Below are 17251 nucleotides of genomic sequence, written 5' to 3'. Positions count from 1 at the left end.
ATATATTCTTTTTCTCTCTTTTTTTTTCTTTTTCTTCTTTCTTTTCTTTTTCTTCTTTCTTTTCTTTTTAGGTAGGGGGTTATACATGTTAGTTTTGGGACTAGAATATATTGAAATGTTTGGGCTGGATTCAGAAAGATGAGCGGATCTTTCTGCGGGCGTAACGTATCTCAGATACGTTACGCCGCCGTAAATTTGGGCGCAAGTTCTGTATTCAGAAAGAACTTGCGCCCTAAGTTACGGCGGCGTAACGTATGTGGGCCGACGTAAGCCCGCCTAATTCAAATGGGGATGTTGTGGGCGTGTTTTTATTTAAATTTAAGATGACCCCGCGTATTTTACATTTTTTGTGAACAGCGCATGCTCGAAATTACCCCGCAAGTCGTCATTGCTTTAGACGTGAACGTAACTTACGTACAGCCCTATTCCCGAACGACTTACGCAAACAACGTAAACATTTCAAAACTCTGCGCGGGAATGACGTCCATACTTAACATACGCTACGCCTCATATAGCAGGGGTAACTTTACGCCGGAAAAAGCCTAACGTAAACGACGTAAAAAAATGCGCCGGCCGGACGTACGTTTCTGAATCGGCGTAAATACCTAATTAGCATATTCCTTGCGTAACTATACGGAAGCACCACCTAGCGGCCAGCGTAAATATGCACCCTAAGATACGACGGTGTAAGACACTTACACTGGTCGGATCTTAGGGAAATCTATGCATAACTGATTCTCTGAATCAGGCGCATAGATACGACGCTGCACACTCAGAGATACAACGGCGTACCTGGAGATACGCCATTGTATCTCGTATCTGAATCCTGGCCTTTGTATTTATGTATTCCCTTTTATGATATTATGGAATACAATAGAAGGTTATATAATAACAATGTGATTTGTTGAACTTTTAAAAAAACAATACAAATTTGTATAATAAAAATCCCCAAAAATAGGCAGTGATAAGTATTATAATTTGTCAAATGCTGATATTGTCTTCAAAGACTATTATGATGCCATACAAGGCCTGTATTTTTTTCACTGGGTTTCTTTGTCATCACAGATACAGTTGTGCTCATAAGTTTACATACCTCGGCAGAATTTATCTTGGCCATTTTTCAGAGAATATGAATGATAACTCAAACACTTTACTTTCACTAATTTTTAGTGATTGGCTAAAGCCATTTATTATCAATCAACTGTGTTTACTCTTTTTAAATCATAATGACAATAGAAACTACCCAAATGACCCTGATCAAAAGTTTGCATACCCCAGTTCTTAATACCGTGTATTGCCCCCTTTAACATCAATGATAGCTTGAATTCTTTTGTGGTATTTGTGGATGAGGCTTTTTATCTCCTCAGATGGTAAACTGCCCATTCCTCTTGGCAAAATACCCCAAGTTACTGTAAATTCTTGTGCTCTCATTTGCACATTTGAGATATCCCCAGAGTGGTCAATGATATTGAGGTCAGGAGAATGAGATGGTCACTCCAGAACCTTCACGTTATTCTGCTGTAGCCAATGACAGGTCGACTTAGCCTTGTGTTTTGGATCATTGTCATTGTCATGTTGGAATGTCTAAATACGTCACATGCGCAGCTTCCTGGCTGATGAATGCAAATGTTTCTCCAGTATTTTTTGATAACATAATGTAAACTTATGAGCACAACTGTATATGGGCTACTCTGTCTCTTGTTACAGCCTTCAGTCTGAACTATTTAGAGCAGTGGTCTCCAAACTGCGGCCTGCAGGCCTGAAGCGGTCCTTTGCTCGCCTTTATCTGGCCCCTAGGGCACTATTCTGCCCACTGATACCTCCCATTGATACGTGGCACTATTCTTCCCACTGACACCAACGATGAGGCACCATTTCGTCCACTGACAACAAAGATGGGGAATTCCTCCCATTGACCACCAAGCCTGAGGCTTTGTTTACTTGTTGTTGTGGCATTTTCTACTCCCACTGGTCACATTCTGGCCCCCTGAAAGTCTAAAGCTGGATTCAAACTAGATATCGCAGCAGCTCATAGCAGGAGTCTGGTGCGTCTCCATTTACTGATTCAGGTCGGATTTCAGCCCGAATTTTGGGCTGAATTAAGACCTAAAACCATAGAGAGCCAGTCACAATCTCCTGCTATGCGAATTGGATGTAGGGCATCCAATTCGCAACAGTGTGAACCCATCTTAAAGGGCGGTAAACTGGCCCTTTGTTTAAAATGTTTGGAGACTTCTGATTTAGAGTATGAGGCCTCGTACACATGACCGAGAAACTCATCGTAAAAGAAACATTGTTTTCCTGGACGAGTTCTTTGTTAGGCTTGTCGAGAATCTTGTCAAGCTTTCTTTGCATACACACTGTCAAGACAAAATCTCGTCGTTCTCAAACGCTGTGCCGAACAACACGTACGACGGCACTCTAAAGGGGAAGTTTGATTCCACTGGCGCCACCCTTGGGGCTGCTTTTGCTAATCTCATGTTACTGCATGTTAAGTGAAAGTTTGGTGAGAGACGATTCGCGCTTTTCAGTCTGTTAAAGCGTGACGAATGTGCCATCTCCATTACGAATGCTACTTTTACCGAAGTTGCGCTCCCGTCTCATACTTTATTCTGAGCATGCGCGGATTTCTAAGCATACACATGAACATGTTTCTCGTCGTAAACCAGCCCGATGAGAAACACGACGAGGACATTGAGACTCCCGACGAGAAAAAAGAGAACTTGTTCACTTTTTTTCTCGTCGAGATCCACAACGAAAAACATACACACGACCGTTTTCCTCGGCAAAAAAACTCTGCCACCAAGTTTCTTGATGGATTTTATCGAGGAAAACGGTCGTGTGTACGAGGCCTAAAGGTGTTCGTAACAAATCTATTATTGTCATCTGTAAAATTATAGCACAACTAACATAAAAATAAACTACCTGCTTCTCTGCTGCATGATTCCAGGTAGCAACTCATTGGAAAACAATTCTCTCATACTACCCTTTCGTCTTTTAATGACAATAAAGGAGATAAAAAATACAATGTTGTGGACAAATGTTGAGCTTTCATGAGTAGCTTGTATTATGCAGTTTAATGATTGCATTTAATAGAATAGAATTCAGAACAATAGCTGTAGTTTATAATGTATGAGACATGGGCACATGTCAGTAATATTATCCTCAGTGAATACAGACATGCTGCATAGTAGAGGGTTATTGAGTTGATGTCGCCTGACTGCCCTTTTCAGGGAAAGTTGAAACTACAAAAAATATATATACTTTTTTTAGATGTATAAAACAAAAGTATTACAGACATTTATTAATGGTATAAATATTGTAAATAGTAAATGAAACAATGAAATAAATGAAATATTCCCTATGTAGGTGACTCGTAGATATAGCAGAAGTGTAGTCTAAAGGTGCCCCTTTGGTCTTTTATCCAAAGTGGAGGCACTCTATACAGGGGGTGTGCTACTGGCCAGATGACCTGGTGAAAACAGAGAGAAAAAAAAATCTAGCAAAAGAAAATGAATGCAGCCACCACATCTAATGATTGGTAAACTGCAATATATAACATTTTTGGTTTTAGGTTTAATATCTCTTTAATTAACAAAAAAAATGCCAAAAATACAGTGTGACACTAAACCAAGGGAATTAAAGCAGAAGGATTCAAAGCTGTGTTTTGACTGTAGAAAGGTAAGTCATTTGAGGCAGAACTAGCTTGTTTACATGGCGTTATTCTGCAGTTGTTCTCATATTCAGCCCCGCCTAAACACATTATAAATATAGAGATGAATTATTCACTATTTGTGTTTTTTTTTTAAATATGCAGCCATGTTATTTTAGTACAAATTCTCTTCCTAGGTCCCAGTATAGTAACAATGGGCCAAATCCACAGAAGAGATACTCCGGCGTAAGCCGTCGTATCTCTGGTTCTAACTTTGGAACTGATCCTCAGAAGCAGTTTTCCTAAGTTAGGCAGAAGATCCGACATCTGTAAGGGACTTACACTGCCGGATCTTAGGATGCAGTACCGCATCCGCCACTGGGGGCATTTCGAGTCGAAATGCCTCTGTTAGTATGCAAATTAGCACTTAGGGCGATCCTCAAAGCTTTTGTGCCTAGTTTTTTCGCCGTAAGTGTTAGTTTGCCTGGTGTAAAACTAGGGCTGCTTTTACAAAGTGTAAAGTTAGTCACACCTTGTAAAGGCCCATTCAAGCGATGGCATTTGGTATGCAGTCCCGAGGGAGAACTCCACGGCAATTTGTAAATTCCAAACCGGCATGGGTTCCCCCCCAGGAGCATTCCAGGCCCGTAGGTCTGTTATGGGTTGTAAGGAGACCCCCCCTCCGCCGAAAAATTGACGTAGGGGGTCCCCCTACAATCCATACCAGACCCGTATCCAAAGCACGCTACCCGGCCGGTCAGGAATGGGAGTGGGGACGAGCGAGCGCCCCCCCCCCTCCTGAGCCGTGCCAGGCCGCATGCCCTCAACATGGGGGGGTTGGGTGCTCTGGGGCAGGGGGGCGCACTGCGGGCCCCCCCACCCCAGAGCACCCTGTCCCCATGTTGATGAGGACAGGACCTCTTCCCGACAACCCTTGCCATTGGTTGTCGGGGTCTGCGGGCGGAGGCTTATCGGAATCTGGGAGTCCCCTTTAATAAGGGGGTCCCCAGATACCGGCCCCCCACCCTAAGTGAATGGATATGGGGTACATCGTACCCCTATCCATTCACCTGTAGGCAAAAAGTAAAAGTTAATAAACACACAACACAAGGCTTTTTAAAATATTTTATTATTCTGCTCCGGATGCCCCCCCTGTCTTCGTTATTAGCTCAATTACCAGGGGGGGCTTCTTCTTCCACTCTCCGGGGGTCTTCTTCCACTCTCCGGGGGTCTTCTCCGCTCTCCGGGGGGGGCTTCTCCGCTCTCCGGTGGGCTTCTTCCATCTTCTCCCCTCTTCCGCTCTTGACTCGGCGAACCCCGGTTCTTCTGCAGCTCTCCGGTGCCTTCTTCTTCAGCGCTGGCTGCCTGCTATGTTTGTGTGTTAGCTCGATTTCAAACAGGCAGCCGGCGCGGTCTTCTGTGGCGTCAGGGTCTTCTGTTCCTTTCTTCCGATGTTGCCTCGTCGCCTGTTGTCGCTGTAATGATGGAAGCGTGCCTTGCATCCCATTTATATAGGCATCACCGTCCCATCATGCTCCGGCAGGTACCCACGTGGTGGGTGCCTACCCACGTGCACCCACCACGTGGGTACCTACCGGAGCATGATGGGACGGTGATGCCTATATAAATGTGATGCAAGGCGCGCTTCCATCATTACAGCGACAACAGGCGACGAGGCAACATCGGAAGAGGGGAGAAGAACAGAAGAGAAGATGACGTCACAGAAGACCGCGCCGGCTGCCTGTTAGAAATTGAGCTAACACACAAACATAGCAGGCAGCCAGCGCTGAAGAAGAAGGCACCGGAGAGCTGCAGAAGAACCGGGGTTCGCCGAGTCAAGAGCGGAAGAGGGGAGAAGATGGAAGAAGCCCCCCGGAGTCCGGAGAAGCCCCCCCCCCCGGAGAGTGGAAGAAGAAACCCCCCCGGAGAGCGGAGAAGACCCCCGGAGAGTGGAAGAAGAAGCCCCCCCTGGTAATTGAGCTAATAACGAAGACAGGGGGGGCATCCGGAGCAGAATAATAAAATATTTTAAAAAGCCTTGTGTTGTGTGTTTATTAACTTTTACTTTTTGCCTACAGGTGAATGGATAGGGGTACGATGTACCCCATATCCATTCACTTAGGGTGGGGGGCCGGTATCTGGGGGCCCCCTTATTAAAGGGGACTCCCAGATTCCGATAAGCCTCCGCCCGCAGACCCCGACAACCAATGGCAAGGGTTGTCGGGAAGAGGTCCTGTCCTCATCAACATGGGGACAGGGTGCTCTGGGGTGGGGGGGCCCGCAGTGCGCCCCCCTGCCCCAGAGCACCCAACCTCCCCATGTTGAGGGCATGCGGCCTGGCACGGCTCAGGAGGGGGGGGGACGCTCGCTCGTCCCCACTCCCATTCCTGACCGGCCGGGTAGCGTGCTTTGGATACGGGTCTGGTATGGATTGTAGGGGGACCCCCTACGTCGATTTTGCGGCGGAGGGGGGTCTCCTTACAACCCATAACAGACCTAAGGGCCTGGTATGCTCCTGGGGGGGGAACCCATGCCGTTTTTTTTATTGAAAATTGGCATGGAGTTCTCCCTCTCAGGAATGCATGCCGAGCGACGCTGTCATTTTTTTTTATAATTATTTGTTTTCCCGGCGCGTCTTTTTTTCACCCGTCGCAACTTTAGTGTCCCGTCGCAATCCACAAAGCCGCCCGGCGTCAATTACGTTCGCGCGATGCACGTCGGGAAAATGACGTCACACGCATGCGCAGTACGGCCGGCGCGGGAGCGCGCCTCATTTAAATTGTAAACGCCCCCCGGAGAGGAGGAACGCCTTACGACGGCGGCACTTAACTTACACGGCTTGAAATTTTTACGTAAGTGCTTTGTGGATCAGGCACTTAGGTAAAAACTTTAAGTCAGTGTAACTTAACTGCTGAAAGTTAAGTTACGCCGCCTGGCTGAGGATTTGGCCCAATATTCTTATTTAGTTCTTATTTAGTTCAGGTTAAAAAGTTTAGGAAACCCTGCTTTTGAGTAAAGTTCTGTGTATTTTCAGTGAGCGCATTATTATTGCTGTATTTACCTTAAAGTAATTTTGGGACATCTGCATTTTTACATGCTTACTCGTTTTTTTATTGTACTTAATGTACTAATAACCTGTTTTGCTTACTCAAACACATGTACTTACAGTTTTCTTTGTACTTCTCTTTAAATCCTTCTCCTTGGCCTTCTTTCTGTTCCCCTTGGCCATTTCTTTGGCAGTTCTTGATGAAAAGTTTTCATTTGTTATAAGTTGACCCTAAAATAATAGAGGAAGAACTGGAGGAAGCTATAACCAGAAGGAAGCTAAGCCCATAATAGAGGAAGAGTGGGAGGACGCTATACCCAGAAAACTAAGGCCACGTGCACACTGGGCTAAACAAAAATCACTTTCCTTGGTCTTTGAGGCCGCGTACACATGACCGGTTTTCTCGGCAGAATCCAGCAAGAAACTCGATGGGAGACGTATTCTGCCGAGAAAACCGGTCGTGTGTACACTTTTCGCCGAGAAACCCGTCGGGAAACTCGTCGAGCCAAAAAGAGAGCATGTTCTCTATTTCCTCGACGGGCAATGGGAAATTTGGCTCGACGAGTTTTTGACAGCCGAACAAGAAACTCGACGGGGAAAACGATGTGTTTCGCCCGTCGAGTTTCTCGGTCGTGTGTACGCGGCCTCACACTTTTTTTCTGCCTGTAAAAGCTCCTTCATGTTAGCCTATGTGTTCTTGCACACATAGGTCTTTATAGATGTTTAGAGGCAGAAAAAAAAAAAATCCTCACTTGCCATACAGGAGAGGAGTTTTCTGGCAGAAAAAGGGCAGAATGTGCATAAACGCGTGTAAACACATCTAAATGTTCTAGGCGCTTTAAGTTTGAGTGTTTATTAATTTCAATGAGCAGAGTAAATGAATATTCCGGCCAATGAAATGCCTGAACAGGCCTAAACATATTTGCAAAATGCGACTTTACAGGGGTTGGACGAAATTATGGAAACACTAGGTAAAAGAACAAAATAGTTACCTAATCTGGTGTTGGACTGCCTTTGGCATCAAAGACAGACAGAATTCTCCTAGGAATTAACAAATATAAGTCTTGGATGGTGGATAATGGAATCCGATACCACTTTTCATGCAAAAACAATGTCTGCACCGAAATTTGTAGCAGTAAAAGAATGTGAGGAAAAGGGGGGATAGCCTGTTTTAAGGCCCTCCTTTTCCTCATGGGATGGTGGTGGTAAGAGTTTCAAGCCCCACCTTGATTGATTTCAGTGGGGGAGTTTGTGATAGGTCAAAAAGGTCAGCTGATTGAGAATGTTCTGGGGGTCCTTTAGGATAGGTAATTTAAGGTCACCTGACCCCCCCATAAAATTCCTGAAATTCCCATGACCCCTATTTAAGCGGCGGGGGGTTGCCAGCTATTAAATAACCTTTAATGACCTATCACAAACCCCCCCCCCCCCCCCTGAAATCAATAGGGGGCTTGAAACTCCTACTGCTATCATCCCATGAGGGAAAGGGGGGCCTTAAAACAGGCTATCCGCCTTTTCCTCACATTCTTTTGCTTCCACTGCCGCTAAAAATTTTGGTGCAGACAATGTTTCCCGAAGACTTTGGCTGATTTTGTTTAGTTTTAAAGTATTTATTGATTACTGGTATAAGAGTTATGGCGAATTAATTGTTTATATTTGTGAAGACCAGGCCGAGACCATTAATAGTCCAGGTTGGTGTGTCTAGTACAGGTGTGCCCAACCTATTGAAGAGAGAGGACTACTTAAGCGACTTGGTAATCGGTCGCGGACCACAATGAGCGGAGTGGGTGGATGGCAGCTCCGTGTCTGCTCTGTATATGCAGAGCGAACACAGACACAGCCCACTATGCTCTCTTTCTTTTTTTTTGCAGATTGGATATGATTGGAGGTAGGACACAAGTCGGTTTACATCTGCTACTCCTTAGAGGTGAATGGAGGGTCCAATTGGGTCAGACTGGGTCAGACTGACCGTGTCAAAGGGACAGAACAGATATGCCCATCTATACACTGTGATTTTAGTAATAAAACTGACCTTTAATAACAGTATTTTATTCTATTCCATCCCAGAACAGGAGGTTGCGGGCCACATCAGAGGGCTCTGCTGGCCACATGTGGCCCCGGGCCACTGGTTGGGCACCCCTGGTCTATTGTTGTCTGTATATTTGAAGTTTATGTCACTTACTGTCCCATGTTACATCACTTCTGCTTTTAACGGAGAACATGTCATCACTTTCTCACCTGCAAATCATGTAGTGTTTCCATATTTTTGTCCAACCCCTGTAGGTGCGTTTTAAAATCTGCTTTTCTTCTGCCAGGAGAGCTGGGCAAACGCCTCACTGTGCATGAGGCCTAAAAAAGAGTTGGTCTTTGGAAGAGCTTACCAGATCTTCAGCCTGTGGAGGAGGGATGTCCTGAAGTGGTGAGAGAAATAAACGTACAAACTCATGCTGCCATTTGTAAGTCAAACTAATGGCAAACTGCCCAGAAATTTTAATAGAGAGGTATTCATTGACCTAGAGATAAAAAAGAAAAGTTTTAAGTACCATTTCATTTTAATGGTTCAGAAACCCAAATTCTACCCTCTAATGTCATATAATAAGCAATCAGTAGACTGTGTTAGAAAGTGTTTGTGTATTCCAAGGAGTATGTTTTCCCTGCTGAATTACATGGAGAACTAGTTTAACTGCTTGCCGACCGTCGCACTTATATGTCGACAGCATGGCACTCCTGGGAAAAAGGACGTACCTGTACGTCCCCTTTAACCACTTGAGACCCGCGCTATTGACAAAAGACGTCAACAGCGCGGCTCTCAGGTGCCAAGTGGACGTCTTTGGACGTCATTTGAAAGCATTACCCGCGCGCGCCACTGGGGGGCGCGCAGCGGGTAAACACTATCCCGGCGCATAGCTGGGGACCCCGATGCGTGTATCTGGCGGCCGCGATGTCCGCCGGGTACACGCGATCGTCGGTAAGACAGCAGGGACGTGGAGCTCTGTGTGTAAACACAGAGCTCCACGTGCTGTTAGAGGAGAGGAGACCGATCTGTGTCTTTTGTACATAAAGACACAGCATCGGTCACCTCCCCCAGTCACCCCCCTCCTCCCACACAGTTAGAACACACCTAGGATACACATTTAACCCCTTCCTCACCCCCTAGTGTTAACCCCTTCCCTGCCAGTCACATTTATACATTAATTAGTGCATTTTTATAGCACTGATCGCTGTATAAATGTGAATGGCGCCAAATTTGTGTCAAAAGTGTCCGATACGTCCGTCGCAATATCGCAGTCCCAATAAAAATCGCAGATCGCCGCCATTACTAGTAAAAAAATAAATTAAAAAAAATCATAATTCTGTCCCCTATTTTGTAGGCGCTATAACTTTTGCGCAAACCAGTCGCTTATTGCGATTTTTTTTTTTATTTACAAAAATACGTCGAAAAATGCGTATCGGCCTTAACTGAGAAAAAAAATATTTTTTTTTTAAAAAAATGGGATATTTATTATAGCAACAAGTAAAAAATATATATATTTCTTTTTTAAATTGTCGCTCTTTTTTTGTTTATAGCGCAAAAAATAAAAACTGCAGAGGTGATCAAATACCACCAAAAGAAAGCTCTATTTGTGGGGAAAAAAGGACGTCAATTTTGTTTGGGAGCCACGTCGCACGACCGCGCAAATGTCAGTTAAAGCGACGCAGTGCCGTAAGCTGAAATTTTGCCTGGGAACGAAGGGGGTTTATGTGCCCAGTAAGCAAGTGGTTAAGGAAGCGGCATTGTGGACACACAAGCCCGCCACGAGCTCCGTGGGCCTGACCGCGGGTCCTACAGACTTGATCGCCGCAGCGATACCTGCGATCATCTTACTGTGAGGAAGAATGGGGAGATGCTGAAGTAAACAAGCATCTCCCCACTCTGCCTAGTGACAATGACAGTGATCACCGCTTCCTGTAATCGGAAGCGGTGATCACTGTCTTGTCACACACAGCCCATCCCCCCTACAGTAAGAATCACTCACTAGGGCACACTTAACCCCTACAGCGCCACCTAGTGGTTAACCCCTTCCCTGCCAGTGTCATTTTCACAGTAATCAGTGCATTTTTATAGCAAAATGTGTCAAAGGTGTCCTATGTGTCCGCCACAATGTCGCAGTCATGATAAAAATCGCAGATCGTCGCCATTACTAGTAAAAAAAAAAATATTAATAAAAATGCCATAAAACTATCCCCTATTTTGTAGATGCTATGACTTTTGTGCAAACCGATCAATAAACGCTTATTGCGTTTTTTGTTGTTTTTACAAAAATATGTAGAAGAATACTTATCGGCCTAAACTATATATTTTTTGGGGATATTTATTATAGCAAAAAGTAAAAAATATAGATTTTTTTTCAAAATTGTCGCTCTATTTTTGTTTATAGCGCAAAAAATTAAAACCGCAGAGGTGATCAAATACCACCGAAAGAAAGCTCTATTTGTGGGAAAAAAATACGTCAATTTTGTTTGTGAGCCGTGTCGCTTGACCGCACAATTCTCAGTTAAAGCGACGCAGTGCCGAATCGCAAAAAGTGGCCCGGTCTTTAACCAGACAAATGGTCCGGGGCTTAGGTGGTTAATGGTAGCTGCTATTGGTTTCAAAAATCTTGTCTCTTTAATTGACAATAGATATACAGTAAAACCTTGGATTGCAAGCATAATTTGTTCCAGAAACATGCTTGTAATCCAAAGCACTTGTATATCAAAGCGAATTTCCCCATTAAAAATAATGGAAACTCAAATGATCCACAACCATTTATTCATAAGTCCTTCAGTTTATGGTCCATATAAAAAGAATATAGCAATGTGATAGGTTGTGTAACCATAAAATGTCCATCCACAAATGGAAGCCTCCCCAAGGGGATTAGAAGCAAAACCCATCAGGAGCTACAGAGTATAAAAGAGAAGAGATGCGCCTCTAAGTGTAGCAATAAGTTGCTAAATGTTGTACCTTCATTAAATGTAACCATATTGCTACACTTAGAGGCTCCTCTCTTCTTTTTTATACTCAGTTGTGACATGACGCTACTCTTATATCAAGACATTGCTTGTATATCAAGTCAAAATGTATTAAAACATTTTGCTTGTCTTGCAAAACGCTCTCAAATCAAGTTACTCTCAAACCAAGGTTTTACTGTATAAATTATGTATCATTATAGCACAAAATACCTGTAATGTAATAGGGTCAGGTAATTTTCCTTTCTTTGGCCAGTCCCATTCTTTTATAGTCTCTCCTTCTTTGTCACTCATTACTCCACCAGTCTGATTATAGTGCAGTATGTAACAATTGCTACATAAACAAAAAATGTAATATAATTAATTGTAATAAAATTAATGAAAAAATTGTTGGATGTAAAATATACACTGTGTTTTTTTCACATGAATTAAAATAGCAATTTACTTTAATTTGTTTGTATTAAAAGGTTAACTTTAGATTTTAATAACATGCCTACAGTGAACAAAATATGTAGGCAAATGACTGACCTCATTCTGAAAATACTGGTTGCCTGGTTGTCTCTAGTTTTAATACATTCCACGACACTGACTAGCAGCAAGTTGGTTAGAGTGTAGATAGAGTACCTGATCTGCATACCTATCTCAGATTAGTTACTTACAACTTACAAAAGATAATGGATCAGCATTAGAGCCAGGCAGCTACGATTTTCAGGATAAGAGGTCAGTAATTGCAAACTACCTATTTTTCTCAGTACAGGTTTCTTAGGCCGCGTACACACGGTCGGTCGGTCCTTCGGACCGTTCTCATCGGTTAACCGATGAAGATGACTGATAGTCTGATGTGCCTACACACCATAGGTTAAATAACCGATCAGGTCAGAACGTGGTGACGTAAAACACAACGACGTGCTAAAAAAAAACGTTCAATGCTTCCAAGCATGCGTCGCCTTGATTCTGAGCATGCGTGGATTTTTAACCGATGCTTTTGCATACTAACCATCGGTTTTGACCTATCGGTTAGGCGTCCATCGGTTCAATTTTAAAGCAAGTTCTACTTTTTTTGACCGAAGGATAACTGACCGATGGGGCCCACACACGATTGGTTTGGTCAGATGAAAAGGTCCTTTAGTCCGTTTTCATCGGTTTTGACCGACCGTGTGTACGCGGCCTAAGTCTTAATAAGGCCACACAAACTCCCTATTTTTGCAAACTCTGCCTAATTCTTAGAAAGCATCTCTTTTGAAGCATGCAATCAGTGTTGTTCTTAAATCAGGGCTTAGGTTATTTTAGACAATGTACAAATCAATAATAATAGGTGGAGTATTAAAAAGGTATCTAACAAACAGATACAATATACCATGATAAAAAAAATAAAAAGGCAAAAGAAGTCACCTCACAACCAACCAGATATTTAAATGAACTTTGAGTTTTTATTAGAAAATGGCAAAAAATTCAATCTAATTGATTAGTAATTTATGTGATAATTATGAAAGAGTATCAACTTTACAGGACTAAACTTGGTCTCTGGATCCTTTATCTAGATCTGGTGTTTTTTTTTGGATACTTGCCATATACAAGGATTGTTGCACCCTACGTCCATTGGGAACAGTACACCACAAGTTAGAGATGTACAAATTTGGGCCACATCTACCGTATATACTCAAGTATAAGCCGACCCGAATATAAGCCGAGGCACCTAATTTTACCACAAAAAACTTGGAAAACATATTGACTCGAGTATAAGCCTAGGGTGTCCATCTGCATGCCTCACTGTGCCTCACTTTGTCTCACTGTGTCCATTTGCATGCCTCACTGTGTTCATGCCTCACTGTGCCCATGCCTCACTGTGCCCATGCCTCACTGTGCCCATGCCTCACTGTGCCCATGCCTCACTGTGCCCATGCCTCACTGTGCCCATGCCTCACTGTGTCCATGCCTCACTGTGTATAACACACAGTGCTTTTCCAGCAGTATTTACTGTGTTAGTCACAGGTGTCGGATTTATTTGTTTTTCAACTGATGTCCTAGACTAGACTGACGTTTAACATGGGAGTCTATGGAAGGGGTGCCCGGCTTTAAAAATTGGTGCTCCCCAGCCTTAGGTCCCCCGGACAACAAACGTTGCACACTTGTAGAGGAAGAGTGGGGCTACATGTGTGCCAAGTTTGGGGCCGGCCAGTACTGGGTCCACAGAATCCGGGAGATCAGGCGCAAAAAGGTGACTCAAGTGTAAGCTGAGGGGGGCATTTTCAGCACAAAAAAAGGCTGAAAAACTTGGCTTATATACGGTAATTATTTTCAGCTTTTCCAGCAGTATTTACTGTGTTAGTCACAGGTGTCGGATTTATTTGTTTTTCAACTGATGTCCTAAATGATAATAATTGCATAGCAAAATCTCATTGAAAAGAGTTTTAAAAAAATGGAAAAAGAAAAATCTGATTGGATGATCTTTGTTAATTCCACCTTTATGTTATGTATCTTCTAGTGCAGGGGTCTCCAAACTGCGGCCCGAGGGCCAGATGTGGCTCTTTGCTAGCCTTTATGCGGCCCTTGGGGCACTATTCCTCCCACTGATATGAGGCACTATTCCTTCCACTGACACCAACAAGGGGGCGCTATTTCTTCTACTGATATCAATGATGGGATACTATTCCTCCTACTAATAGGGGCCCTACTCCTCCTCCTACTGACCACCAACCCTGAGGCCACATTTATTCTCACCGGTGCTGGGCCCGAGACATTTTCTGCCTCCGCTGGCCACAATCCGGCTCTCCTAAGGTCTGAAGGACAATAAAGTGGCCCTTTTTTTGAAAAGTTTGGAGACCCCTGTTCTAGTGTATATTCTCATCTAAAATAGCTGTAAAAATAAGAAATTTGATTATATGATTTACTGGAGAGAATATACCCATGTTTATCGGCATATAAGATGCACCCTAACTTTAAGAGGGAAGTTTCAGGAAAAAAACATTCCACAGCCCCCTGCACAGTACACAGACCCCCTGCACAGTACATGGACCCCTTTCCCTGCAAAGTACACATCCCCCTTTCTCTGCACAGTACACAGCCCCCTTTCCCTGCACATCACACGGCCCCCTTTCATTATAAAGCCCCCCTGCACTCCCAGGAGATCCCTAGTCTCCTGGGTCAGCATTACCAGCATACTCTAAAGTTGAGAAAACATCACCGTCAGCCTCTTCTCATACACCACTCCTTCTGTGTCACTGTCATAAATGAGAGCTTCTAAATACCTCAATTAACGCCGCTCTGTCATGGACCCGGTCATGTGACTGCTATCCTCTCCTGTTTCATTGACGGTCACATGACCGCTCTCCTCCAATCAAAAGCTACACTCAAGGAGGAGGCAGAGCAGGAGGGGGACAGCGGCCAGAAAGGACGGCATTAATTGAGGTATTTAGAGGCTTCCATTTACATTGAGGGTGACACAGGAGGAGCAGTGTATGAGAAAGGACTGGCAGTATTGTTTTCTTAACTTTAAAGTATGCTGGCAGCACTGTCCCAGGGCCAGGAGAGGTGGGGCAGCCGGCCTGACACCCCCCAAAGGGTGGCACCCAGGGCAGACCGCCCGATTACCGATCCCCGTTGGTAAAAAAAAAAAATATTGGCGTATAACACGCAGGCACAGTTTACCCTCTATTGTAAAAAAAGTGTGTGTTATACGCCAATAAATACAGTACTTTAAAAGTAGCACTAACCTGTCAGGAAAAAAAACGCTGCCATGTCCAAATGGAGTGAATGTACCCAGAATATCTTCATCTGGAGAGAAGATGTTAGTATAAAGTCCTCCATATGAAAGGCCTGAGTGACTTTGACACACAGCCAGTTGCCCAGTTGGATAAATGAACAGTAAGTTAAGGGAATGTTTTTCATCATCATACTTAGACTTATGAATTACATATATACTGTAAAATATATAGAGGAAAAGACAATCTACAAATGGTGATCTTCTTGTTCTTTTGTCCCCACACCAACCACCTAGGCCAACTGTCTTATGCTGCCCTAGCTCTACCTAAATTAACTTGTAATCTGTACTCAAATAAAAAGTAGCTTTAACACTAGCAAAGTCAGAGGCTCAATTTTAACACAAGACATTTTTATTTTAGCCGTTCAACTGTTTTTGTGTTCAATTGTCGTTGGACTCTTTTTTTGTAAGCTTTGTGAATACTGCAGAGCCTCAGGTGTCTAAAAGCACGCCAAGGTTGAAGGTGACAGTTTGCTCACTCTGTATCAGTACACATAGAACTGACAACAAAGCTGCCATTTTAGTCTGTTGGCAGTTCAGTTCCAGGTGGGCAGATCCAGAGGGTTAAAGTGTAGGGACAGCAACAATGAGGACCCAGTCAGATTGCAACAGCAAGTGGTAGTCTGAAGCCTTTTATTTACATGAAAATCTATTACTATTGGCACAATAAGAGGTGGATGACTTTGTGTTGCTCTTGCCAGCCCTGCTACCCTAGGCACTTGTCTATATTGGATATGCATAAAATGTGGCCCTATAGGCAAATAATAATGATATGGTGGGAGTTATGCCAATCCTAGAAGGCTTTTTAGAATTGCAGCTGCCCTTAAAAAAAATTCCAGCTAGACTGGTTTCGGCATCTTATACAGATGACTTCTGAAAGGTTTCCAAGGAGCTTATTAGGCTTGTCCAAATAGGAGGATGGCCTGGGGCCTCCCAGCTGACCTGAATATATATTGAACTTTGCCAGGAATAGGTTAACCGATGAAGCTGACTGATGGTCCGTCGTGCCTACACACCATCGGTTAAAAAAACGATCGTGTCAGAACGCGGTGACGTAAAACACAACAACGTGCTGAAAAAAACGAAGTTCAATGCTTCCAAGCATGCGTCGAATTGATTCTGAGCATGCGTGGATTTTTATCCGATGGTTGTGCCTACTAACGATCGTTTTTTCCCATTGGTTAGGAATCCATAGGTTAAATTTAAAACAAGTTGGCTTTTTTTTAACCTATGGTTAAATAACCTATGGGGCCCACACACGATCGGTTTGGACCAATGAAAACGGTCCATCAGACCGTTGTCCTCTGGTTAACCTATCGTGTGTACGAGGCCTAAGGGTTGAGGGGAGTCAGTAACTGCCTGGGGGTCACTGGTAAATTGGATGGTCAATGGATAGTCAGTTAAGGTAAATTGATATGTTGGTTAGGGTCTTAGAATTTCACATTAGTTTCTTATTCTAAATGTGAGGTGGCTAGTTGTAAGACAATGGTTTTGATATTCTAAAGGCAAATAAACTGTGCAAGTGCAGAGTTTAGCAGATGAGGTGAAGCTTCACTTTGTAAAGAATACCTATATGCATGCAAGAAAAAAAAAACAGCATTTTTGCTTGCACATGATTGGATGACGGAAGCCAGCAGAGCTTCCCTCGCGTTTCAAGGCCCTTAACGGGGAGGTTCACCCTAAAAACGACTTTCCCTTATTACACTGGCCCCCCACATTACAATACGATTATGCCTATTAGTTTTTTTTTTATGCTGTACATACCTTCGTACAGCTATTCACCCGTGGCTTCCGGGTTGCGAGT

General features: G+C 43.7%; 1 protein-coding gene across 1 annotated transcript in view; it reads right to left on the bottom strand.

Moving 5' to 3' along the window:
* The window catches only part of LOC120932029, a 69704-nt gene that overhangs the window by 27989 nt on the left and 24464 nt on the right, over window positions 1–17251 (bottom strand). The window contains exons 8-11 of the mRNA XM_040344114.1: window positions 15401–15544; window positions 11901–12021; window positions 9080–9211; window positions 6819–6929 (exon numbers count right to left, since the gene is read on the bottom strand). Of these exons, the coding sequence (XP_040200048.1) occupies window positions 6819–6929; window positions 9080–9211; window positions 11901–12021; window positions 15401–15544 (508 nt within the window). The remainder of the gene's footprint in view (window positions 1–6818; window positions 6930–9079; window positions 9212–11900; window positions 12022–15400; window positions 15545–17251) is intronic.

The sequence above is a fragment of the Rana temporaria genome, chromosome 3 (assembly GCF_905171775.1).
Source record: "Rana temporaria chromosome 3, aRanTem1.1, whole genome shotgun sequence".
Taxonomy (NCBI): Eukaryota; Metazoa; Chordata; class Amphibia; order Anura; family Ranidae; genus Rana; species Rana temporaria.
Note: the sequence above shows the minus strand (reverse complement) of the source record. Positions and strands in the feature narration are given on the sequence as shown.